The 12093-nt window shown below is 35.2% G+C and overlaps 1 protein-coding gene across 1 annotated transcript in view; it reads left to right on the forward strand.

The window, feature by feature from the left end:
- The window catches only part of il1rapl2 (interleukin 1 receptor accessory protein-like 2), a 724024-nt gene that overhangs the window by 478392 nt on the left and 233539 nt on the right, over window positions 1-12093 (forward strand). Inside the window, exons 5-6 of the mRNA XM_030145596.1 lie at window positions 1959-2145; window positions 2237-2390. Coding sequence (XP_030001456.1) covers window positions 1959-2145; window positions 2237-2390 — 341 coding nt within the window. The remainder of the gene's footprint in view (window positions 1-1958; window positions 2146-2236; window positions 2391-12093) is intronic.

A 12093-nucleotide genomic window follows, 5' to 3' on the forward strand; every position in this document is an offset into this window, starting at 1 on the left:
GGGACTTGAAATCCAAAAGTGTTAAAACATATTGCATCAGACACATTACAACAAACATCAGAGTTATTCTGTATTTAATTATGTGATTCATCTCAAGGACATACTACCACACAACATAATGGACTCATGTTCCATCAGTGTAAACAATAGCTCAGTAAACCCACCTGTCTCATACACTTTACTTTAGCCACGTTCTGGCACACCTGGTCAAATTAGAAACTACACTTTATCTGCATGAACACATGAACAGCTAACAAGATTTTAAGAGAAGGAAGATTGTGTTCACCTAAAAATAACAAACTTAAAAAAAAGTATTGTTATTATTATTATTATTATTATTATTATTATTATTATTATTGTTATTATCATTATTATTATTATTATTATTATTATTATTATTATTATTATTATTATTATTATTATTATTATTATTTTAAAGTAGCATTAATTGGATTGTTTCTCAGCACAACAAAGCTAGAACACATCACATAGCCCAATTATTTATTGTGTTAGAAAACAGCATCCTGTTTGCATGTAGTGGATGAAAGAACAGTATTGGCATTCATCTTGAATTGTGATAAATGCAAGTTTCATAAGATTTACCAATGCATCAATTAAAAGTCATATCTGGGTTACTAGCCACTAAAGTCCCAGCAAGCTGCTGACAGGGTAGTAAAAGGTATATAATTAAAAAAAAAAAAAAAACCATTTAGGTCATGCGAGCACCCCCAAATTGATCAATATACAATACACTGATTCAAGAAGGCTGGAGCCTGGAGCACATCTGTGCTGAGCTGGGAAAGCAAGGTGTTGAATTTTCCACGTAATCCTCGGTTAATAACACTGCACAGCTGATCCATTAACATCCCGGTGTTTGTGCTGCCTAACTCACCTACAACTAATGGTGCATTCAGTTGTAATCGTAAACCAGAATTTTGAAGTCGTTAAAGCAGTGAAATCTAGCATCTACAATCAATTAATTCTTAATTATTTAACTGTCAATCAGCTGTCACGATTGTGAATCATTTCAGTTTTATTTTATTATTTAGTTTTGCACATAGGTTCTTTGCTTTTTTGTCAGAATTCAATTCAAGTTTCTGTGCTGAGAATGAAATTCTTCATCCTGTTGAAATCAGCAAATGTTTACGTGAAACATGTGCAGAAGGCATGAAGTTTTGTGATTGACATACCAGACAAGTAACAGTTTGATTATATATGGCTAATGTTAATCAGGTAGGCCAATATTCATTCAGTCAGAAAACTCAAGATTCTAATGTTGGGGGGTTGATCTGAACCCCCCCCCCCCCCCCCCCCCCCAAAAAAAAAATTGCACCCTGACTATATGATCTAAGCTGTCACCATATTTGCCTTGCTTTGATATAAAATGCATTAAATTACATTTTATTTGGAGCCTCTGATAAATGAATTTAAAAAAAAAAAAAATTTGTTACATTTCAGGGCAAAAAAAAAAAAAATATATATGTATATATATATATATATATATACATATATATATATATATATATATATATATATATATATATATATATATATATATATATATATATATTTATTTACACACACACATGTATTTAGAGCTTGGGCCACCCCAGTTCTAAAACCCTATCTGCACCCCTGACTGAGGTGCACAGCAATTCATTTAATACTTTTACTGAGAAAAACAGCCTTTACTTTGCTTCACACCATTCCAGTGAACATCTGCTCACTCTGCTCAATACAATATATCATTTTTTTTATGCGTCTACTTTCTCAAAACCTCCAAAGTCTTTTAACCTCCACAGTTTTCTTAGAGCTATAACTTGGGGAAAAGCACATAACTGAAGACCTGTGGAACAAAACTTGTAAAGAAAAAACAAAGTGTTAGACTTAAATTCATGTTTGATATGTGCTTAAAAGTGCAACTGACATTAACACAATGTTGTTTTTAATCTGTTCAGGAACTCCACATATTGCATGAAAGTGTCTATGTCAATGACTGTCGAAGAAAGCGATGAGGGGAAGTGCTTCAGCAGCAAAATTCGCCATTTGGAAAAAGCCGAAATAACCCACAGCAAAATGATCACCTGTCCTGATATAGAAGACTATCTGGCTCCATACAAACAACCACAGATGACCTGGTACAAGGTACGCCAACTACCCTCCAACTCAAGATTGTATTGATGTAAGTCCTCAGATGTGTTGTAACTCAATCAATTCTGTCTGTGTCTCCTGTCAGGAGTGCGAGCGGGTTGAATGGAGGAGCTCCATCATCATGAACAACACACACATCTGGATTCCAGAGGTGGAGGAGGGTGACGGGGGAAATTACACCTGCGAGTTGCAGTATGGATCGAGATTGGTGCGACGTACAACACAACTCAAAGTTACAGGTAGGATATGATGTATGGCTGGATGGATGAATGATCCCATAATGAAAAAAAGACATCACACACTCCCCAGTGTGGTCTCTTGAAAAATACTGCGGTCCCCAGAAATAGAAATAGTGTTGTGTCTACTGGTACAGAGTGATTGATCTACTGGTTTAATGGCAAATCACTCCCAAGACAAAGCAACAGTGACTGCATATGGACAGATCAGGTGGCTCTGAGGGTGGTCTGTGTTTTGGTTCATGTACGTTTGGTCACTGGATTTTCTTTGTTGAAGCATGTCTGGAAAAAAAACAACAACACAATCTTAAAAATACAAAACTCAACAATTGAAACACAACAAATTTTTTTTTATGATCAAAAGGGATTGTTGACATTTTAAAGATCAGATCTGATCTGGTGATTTACAGGGTTAGAGTGGTAATGAGTGAAAGAGACTGCTGACTTTTTTTGTTGTCCGATTGCAAAAAAGTTTCTATTAAACCTTAACTGCTGTTTATTACTTTAGCTATAACATAAAGGACCTCTAGGCATAACCAAGATTTTAACATCTACCAAAACTCAACAAGTCACTTGGAAAAAATACAAAATGCAAGCGTCAGATACATATCACCTCAGATACACAAATGCATCTCAAGAAATAAGATTCAATAGATGTATTTGTGTTACAGTGTTTTAACCAACCCAGTTAAAAGAGAATACAGAGCAGGTTTATTTATGGAGCACTTTGTTGCCCAATGTGCCGAACAAACAATCAGCTGTGTCCTTGTCTATTGAGGAAAAACAAAAGAACTCTCTTGTCCTATCTCAATAGGCAAGAGGAAGTTGGGATGAATGGTAGATTTACAAAATCCAGAAATTCACGACCAAAGACTGAAGTATGCGTCCCCTTTCTTGGATGAGTTTAGTTTTATTCAATAAATGGCTAAAGGTTGGGAGCAATGACCCATAACTACTGTACTAGCCAATACATAAGACCTGTACACCAGACATACATTACATATTTGAAAATTTGCACAAGAACCCATTAAAATGTGACCAACATTTTCTCTCTGACATGACAATATGTAAAATACCCTTAAAAATACCTGTGAAATAAGCTTTTAGTCATCATTGGACAAGATGGTTTACATTTTATATTTTATTTTATTAAAACTTCATAATTTCTGCTCCAACCTAACTATGAAAATATTTAAGCACTTAAATGTATGCTCTGACATGCATCTGTGACATGAAACATATTTTGGTTTCAAAGAAAATTGAAAATAAACACACCTGTCGCTTGCTGACAAGTACAATAGCAACGTGTGGCAATTAGTTTTCCATACCTTTACCATATATTGTAATGACATGAATGTAACAGTGGTTTTAATTGCAGCATTTCATTGCATATTTCCTGCTTTTCGTAAGACTTTATATTTAAGATTACAGTAATAATGATAAAGTGTCCAGGCAGCCTTTGTGCTTTTGAGGAATTGTCGAATTTATTAGTTGTATTATGGGCAGACTGGACTTGTGTTGACTACCATCAAAGAAAGCGAGTGGACTTACACCATGGCAGGAATATGTACTCTGCCCACTTTTAATATACAATGGATCGCTCAATGACTCCAGAACATCCATTATTTTGACACATGCCCCGACTCAGCAATACATCATTCATCATTACCACAGCATTTTTAAAGGTTCCATGGATGCGCAATAGAAATCTACCACAAAACAATCGAGTGAATTTACAGTCCTACCTGCACATAGTTGATTTTATTTTTTTTTCTTTTGTGAATAGTATTTTTGTCTTTCCCATTTTTAACATACATTGTTTTAAGCTCCAGTGACTTTTGACTAAACTGGGACTCAGCAGTAACATCTGCACTTAGCTGTTCTGAGTTTAGGCTTCCATCTGGACTTCTGGACTGTGTGTGTGTGTGTGTGTGTGTGTGTGTGTGTGTGTGTGTGTGTGTGTGTGTGTGTGTGTGTGTGTCTGTGTGTCTGTGAGGGTCTGCAGTCTCTAAAGCCTGCACATGCCTGCTTGTTTTTAGTTGTTGCCATGTGCAATATGCATGTTGGTGTTAGTAAGCAGTGACAGCATACTGAGCTTATTACACTTGCACACAAACAAACACTGTCTTCACTTCACACATTTAGACAATGTTTAACACTAATCACACAGCCTTTCTCTCTCTCTCTCTCTCTCTCTCTCTCACACACACACACACATGTTTTTCAGACTGACATAATGTGACGTGTCATGATAAAGCAGCATGGAGGGAATGAAGATACAGCTTTAAAGTGTGCTATCTTCCATTTGGTGCTCTATATCTCCCCCATGTGAATAACAGAACAACAGTCAGGGCCTTCCCCATCATTCTTTTTCTAGTACTGATGCACTACTACTGTACCCTTTGTTAAATAGTTTCCCTCTATTCATTTTTCCAGCTGTTATTCAGTACCACATTTTCTGAAGCTCTCATCCTTCTCCCATCTGTTATAGGGGGTAACACAGAATGAAGAAAAATCCATCCAAAGAAAAATTTATTGCTCTATCTTAGTGTGTTTTTTTGCCTTTTAAAAACTAAGACTGTCCGTTGGTCCATTTTCTCTGTTGTTGCATTCGAACGTCTCTTAACCCTTTATTGGACACTGAGTGAAATACCCTGAAATTCAACATTTCAACCTAAGCGTGTTATTGGAGGACCTAACAAGACTTTATTACTCTTATGAAATTTTTCTAAAATTTTTATTGTAATGTAGAAAATCAAGGTCAATGAAGTTACCGTATTTGGTTCCTTTCCCACAAGTTGTGAAACAAAAAACAAGAACACAAGAAAAAAAAATACAAGAAAAAACTTGTAAGGTGAAAGGAACATGTATTTTAGAGCATTAGAACAACATAAGTGCTGATCCAGACACCTGCCAACTAGGGATGTAACGATTACTGGTATAATGATAAACTGCGGTAAAATTGCCAACAGTTAGTATTACTGTTTGAATTCTAATTATCATGATAATTGTATTTGATTACCGCACTTTTCTGGAGAAAATGCCTATGTAAAGATATGCTTTTATGTCAAATATTTGAGTATAGTTTTAATTTATTACAATTTTAATTGTATATACCTGATATTTGGAACCAATATTCACTTTTGAAGTCTTTGAAAAGGTTTGTTAAGCATCTTTGTGTTATTTATGCAATAAATTCTATACATTTTTCGAATTGGATTTTATGTATTTTTTTGTGTTTTCTGGCCTTTTATGTTTTTATAGTAGGTTAAAATGAAAAAAAATAATAGGCAGTTACAGTCTGGTTTTGACCAACTCGATATGTAAAGCGTCATGAGATAACTTTTGTTATGATTTGGCGCCATATAAATAAAATTTGATTGATTGATATAAATGAAGTTGTGCTGAAAAAAGACACCAAACATAGGTATAGTAAACATCTGTTTATATAGTATATAAAGGCAAAATCAAAAGGACTGAAAAACGGCCAAAATAGGCTCAGACCCCTAGGAGTTAATACTTGAATGTTTCTGCCAAGAGAAAGTGCATTGTGCCAATTATTTTTTATTTTATTTTATTTTGTTTATTTATTTATTTATTTATTTTTTCAAAATACAACTTGGTTAAATTATTTCAGTATGTGTATAGTACTTTTTTTGAGCACAAGTTCAACAATACCGCGATAATAATAACTGTGATAATTTTGGTCACAATAACCGTGATATGAAATTTTCATGTCGTTACATCCCTACAGTCCACATCCACATTATCCCTTTGAACATCATTCCTTACATTAGTATCATTACTTTATGGTACCTAACAAAGCAGGTACACTCACTGTCACCTTACAGACCCTGTAGACCACATTGGACCTGAGATTGTTGCCTGCCACTGTCCTCACTGTATCTGGTGCTCTCACTATCTTGTAATATATGCAGAAATTACCAAAAATAGTCACTTGTCCAATAAAGGGTTGAAGTTGGCTGAGGTGACTTCCCTTTTCTATTCTTTTTCTGCTAATTTAACTTTCTACCAAATTCATTTGTATATTTGAATAACAAAACCTTTCGATTAATTATAAAACAATCAAGAGATCAAGCTCCAGAAATTAATATTTGGAAAGTTATTTAAAGAGAAATTGCTGACAATGCGCTGACATTCTGTGCTGTGGTGTTTCTGTCTTTTTGGGACTCGTGTTTTAAAAATGACAATCATTGCAATCTAATTCACAATGGGCCTTATGCAGAAAACAAGAAGAAGGGGAAAATAATTGCATAATTGAACACTTGCCATATCTACCTCAATATATAATATAGAAAAGTAATAACTAAAGCAGCCATTTCAGGATATACTAACTGGCCAGTAAAGTCCCACATTTTCTTTTTTTTTTTTTTTTTTTTTTATTGGATCATTTTCAGCTGTGATTGTATCAAGTATTTGCTGCAACATAATTTCAGTAACTTTATGCAATGTCACAATGCCTGTGCGTAGTTGCATTTATTTTTGGTCAAGATCTTGTATTGTTGATGGGATAGTTGGACACCTGCATAAAATCTTCTTCATTCACATTCCAAAGATTCTCAGTGGGGTTTGTGTTGGTCAATCCTTGGGTAGTGGCCACCCATCACTGTGGAATAGGATCAGTCTGGACTCACAGACCACATGACCTTTTCCCATTGAAATAAGGTCCAATCATTATGCTTTCTATCAAACTAATGGTTGTTCATGAAAAGCTACTAATTGCATCAATTAGATGCCCCAGTGTACATATCTACAATAGAAAACAGATGAAATAAAAGACTATAGAGGGAATTCTGCACATGTCTTTGCGGTCTAAATAAAAGCTCTGCTAAGGGTAGAATAAATGTGAATCCTGACCAGCTGTCTTATACAGTATTCAAATTCTTTTAAATTAGTGGTGGTTTTTTGTTTGTTTGTTTTTAACTGACAATATAAATGAATGGGGGGGAAATGCTGTTTTGTTTGCCTTTATTATAAATAACCTGTCCTGGTCATGTTGTTGATTGTTTTGGTTTTTTTTTATTTATTTGATTTTAGAAATCAGCTTAAACATGTTTGAAATACTGTGTTGCAGTTGCTCTAACATTCTCATCTTTACTGCAAAAATGCATAATTTCTAAAACAGTTATTGGCATACTTCATTACCAGTATTTGGTATCAGCAAGAAAAAAAAAAACATTTTAGTTGATCCTTCATCACAACCTAGCCTTTGTGATTGGGCACTTAATTATATATTAATAAATTACATACTCTGAGTCTCAAGCATTTGGTCCACTTGGCCAGGTCATCACAGTTCAACACACAGATACCCTTAAACAAAAGACATCAGAGTTGAGGTTCAGAAACAACATTTGGGTGAAGGACTAAAATAAGAAAGATGAGGAGATACATCTAGTATTGAATGGAATATAGACCATGGTCTGCTGTGTGTATGTCCACAAACTTTGGTGTTTCACCATAACCATCCAAACCCCTACTAGGTTTTCCTATGTAACATCACCTGGCCCGTGTTCTCACTTTCTAACATCTAAGGATTTACACTGACCTCTACCTTGTGTCTTGAAAATTGTTGCAGTTGTGGTTACCCCAGGCACTGAAAACAGATGTAAAGGGTCATGACCAAGCAGCATAATGTGTTGACTTGGGAGAAAAAAAAGCTGTAATACAGAGACAACGCAATGGGGGAGATGCACTTCCTATTGCATCAGTTAAAGGTTTTCTAATGAGGTGTTTTGTCAAAAGACAAACAAAGTGTAACATAAAAATGCGATTGTACTCAAAAGTCTGAACTACTGCACATCAGATGCTCTCCCTCTGGCCAGTGTTGTCATTAATGTTGTTTTCTCTCATTATTAGCCAAGTTACAGAAAATACTATGGAAATAAACCAACATATGGGGATGAGCTAGCTCTGTGATGTAATATAAGCATGAATGAAATGAGATGTGTTTATGTGTCAGCTGGGTACTGCACACACCAACTGCTCTGGGGCCAATTTATCTCATCCAGTTTAGGAAGCCAGACAATCTCTGACTCCTGTTACATCTTCTCTCTCCCTCACTCTATATGTTTCTCCACATTTGGACCTTTGACTCCATCTGTATGCCTCTTCTCTCTGTTTCTGCACACAAACATTAAGCTTAGCCTTTCCAGGTCAATTGTTATGACCCATGGCATCATTTTCCTGCCTGTGTACATATTTATATGTATGTGTTTGTGTGTATGTATCCTTGATATATAACATATAGATTTAAGGTTTACTATAATGGTGAATCCACTGGTATTTAGCAATACATTTGCTTTAAACGTTCCATTTGGGATAGAGAGGCCAGGCATTTCTCTAACGTCGGCTTGGTATCTCTGACTGCAAGCTCTAACTGTAAATAATTCTCAGTGAAACCAACCCACAAGACATCTGTCAGTGTGTGCCAAGCCTTGGCTAAACAGCTCTGTCCTTGATCCCATAGTTAGGTCTGTGTCTCTTGGCAGCACGTTTTACCACTGTGCTTTCAACATTAAACGGAGATTAAAGTAAAGACACAGGCATTGCCTGCAGATCAGCTGTTGGCTATGATGTTGATTTTAGCAAAATAGACTTAGCTTCAAAGAAGTGCAGGAAATATACCCGGAGATATATGTGAGACTGAGGAAAACTGAGGATGGGTTCAAACTTTCAGTGCTTCATTCAGTGCTAATGTAATTTTTATAAACGCTAACCATTTTTAATTAACTTCATCACCCAAGGGGAGTGTACACTGTGTAAAGCTGGAGTAATCTCTTGTGTTTATAATGCTGTTCTCTGTGTTGATTCCTGGGATATCCTTGGGTCTAGACTCTTGACTAACTGCACACCACTGGAAATTACTTTGCTTTGTGCTCACTTGTCTTGGCTCAATGCTTGTTTAATTTAATTTAATAAACTTAGGTCTTATTTGTAAAAGAAGATACCCATGATATTACATCGAGAGCAAACTGATGAGGTCTCATACGTTCTTCACTTAAACTGTACAATGCATGTTTAGATGAAAGGATTTTGTCCCACATCATTTAGATTTGTTTAGATATTTTGTCAGAAGTACAAGAAGAAAGAGCATCCTGTATCTGCGGAATACATGATTGTGAGCACTTTCTGTAATCTTAAATTGCACTGAAATGTAGATGTGGAAAATATTAAATCTGATGTGCTGTTAATGGAGAGTGGTGCAACAGTGAGGTCACAGCCTACACCCAGCTGTCTACCCGACATCTCACCCACATGACAGATGGAAAAGACCCTCCTCATTAGATGTCTGATTTGTTCTACGCATGTCTGTGAAAATGCAGCCACTTCTAAATGAGTGTTCTGGGATTTAAGTTAAATATTATCTCTGGTTTTACACACTAGCAAATTCACATTTAGTTAACCAGATATATAGATGATTTTGGGTTTTTTTCTTGTGCAGTGACACTTTGCAAAGTCAGGTAGCATTATCTAGTGAGCTAATCAGAGCGTAGTTTGGCGGTCAAGTCATCGAGACAGAAGTCAAAGGACACAAAGCTGAAATTATTTCAAAAACTAGAAAAGATTATGATCAGTTTTAGAGGGTAGGTGATGTTCTCAAGTGTCTCTGCAACAAGTCTAATTCCATTAGCACTGTATATAACATCATATATATCATAACATTATTTACAGAAATAAAAAAAAAAACATGAGTTTATACAGATGTAAATCCCACAAGTACTTAGTTTATGGTAAACTATCATGTGTGATTCACTCAATCACTGGCAGTATTCCACAGCAACTCAAAGATATTTAATATTCAGGCCGTGCAGTAATATAGTTCTGACTGTACAATAATACCTTCCGCAGCTGCTCGTTTGTTTTTCTGGCATGCAGACCCAAATGCTGGTTAAATAAACAGCTGTCTTTTCATGATTAGACTTTAGATTTAACTCCCTTTTACCATATAGACTCTCATGATAAACGGTGCATGCTCAGTAGAAAACCCTCTAATAGAAGCGCTAGGAGAGCCTTAGGGCACAAAAATTTGCCTGGATGGATAACTCAGTTAGTACCACCATGGCCTACAATGTGGGAGACCGGGGTTCCAGTAAGAGCTGTATTAACATTGCTTTCAACATTTTAGATTTTCAAACGGGGGTACGATGCTGAGAGCACTTGTAGGTAAATCTGCCATTGATTAATAAAAAATAAAATCAATCATTTAGATTTTTTTCATATTATAGTGTATTAAGCTATTTAATATTTTCATCCTATACATATGCAAGTCTAATAATCTTAATGTCCTAAGTTTGTACAACTTGTTTAAGGCACCAGTACTTTGCCATTATAATAGTACTAGTATTCTGTACTACTTTCCATTCTTCTGTTATATTGACTCTTGGTGTTACTGCTACTTATTTTTTTCTAATATTGACATCAATAATGATGATTCTACTAAATATAGCTGTATCTGTCTTCAACTGAGAGGCCTTTGTGTGTATGTACTGTATATCCATATGCAGTTGTTAGTAATCCTGTGTGATCTGTCTGGTGATCCCAGTGTACAGAGCCTTGTAGTATCACTGCTGTCACCTACAGGGGGACAGCTAGAGAATAGATTGCAAAGTGAGACACACAAATTTGAACAGATGAAGCATGTCCACAGTCTGTATGGTCTCTTGGGTAGGACAAAACTGATCAGGTCAGATCAGGGACAGCTCAGAACTCAGGTTCATCAGAGAAAAGGAGGAGTACACCAAAGAAGAACAAATAAAGTATATAAACCATAGAGAGAAAAGGGACAGAGAGGTAAAAGAAGCACAGAAAGGACACATAATCTGCCTTTTAAGACACAGTGATGAAGGATAAATAATATTCTTGACAATATTATAGGGAAAATGCTACCATTGTTTCTTTTACAATCATTTCCTCACTTGTCTCAGTGAAATGTCCACTCTAGTGCTTTACACAAACCTGAGCATGGTTTAGTTTTGGATACTTTTATTTCTGCACATATAATATGACCACAAAGTCAACAACACAAGTGCAGAGTGAGGCAATGGATTAATTTAAAATGCACCAAGTTACACAGAACACAAAATTAACCCGAATAATGAACATAGTATGCATTGTATGTTGAAGCTTACTCATATATATATATATATATATGTATATATATATATATATATATATATATATATATATATATATATATATATATATATATATATATATACATACATATATATATATATATATATATATATATATATATATATATATATATATATATATATATATATATATATATATAGTGGATAAGGAACTGTGACGTCACCCCTTAGTTTCTGACCTGCTGTTTTAAAGTCAGTAATTTGTGATTTGGCCATCACTATGTTGGCCTTTTGGAGCCAGAGGTGACCATATTTGGACAAAAGGGCAGAACTACAGGTCCAAGGGGTCACAGGTGAGCTAATGCTAAGCAGATACTTACTGAACCTTACTTTACATGGAAAAAACTGTAAGCTTCACCTACTATTACAGTCATTTTACAGTCTTGTTAGTGGAACTTGTTATCCACAACTACAGTCAGGAAAAAATGTGAGTAAACTGTCATTCAGATCTGTCAATCAAAGCTTCTATTTGCCCTGAAATGTAACAAATAATGATTTTTTTAAAAAAAATTCATTCATCAGAGGCTCAA

Source organism: Sphaeramia orbicularis, chromosome 10 (assembly GCF_902148855.1).
Source record: "Sphaeramia orbicularis chromosome 10, fSphaOr1.1, whole genome shotgun sequence".
NCBI classification, from domain to species: domain Eukaryota; kingdom Metazoa; phylum Chordata; class Actinopteri; order Kurtiformes; family Apogonidae; genus Sphaeramia; species Sphaeramia orbicularis.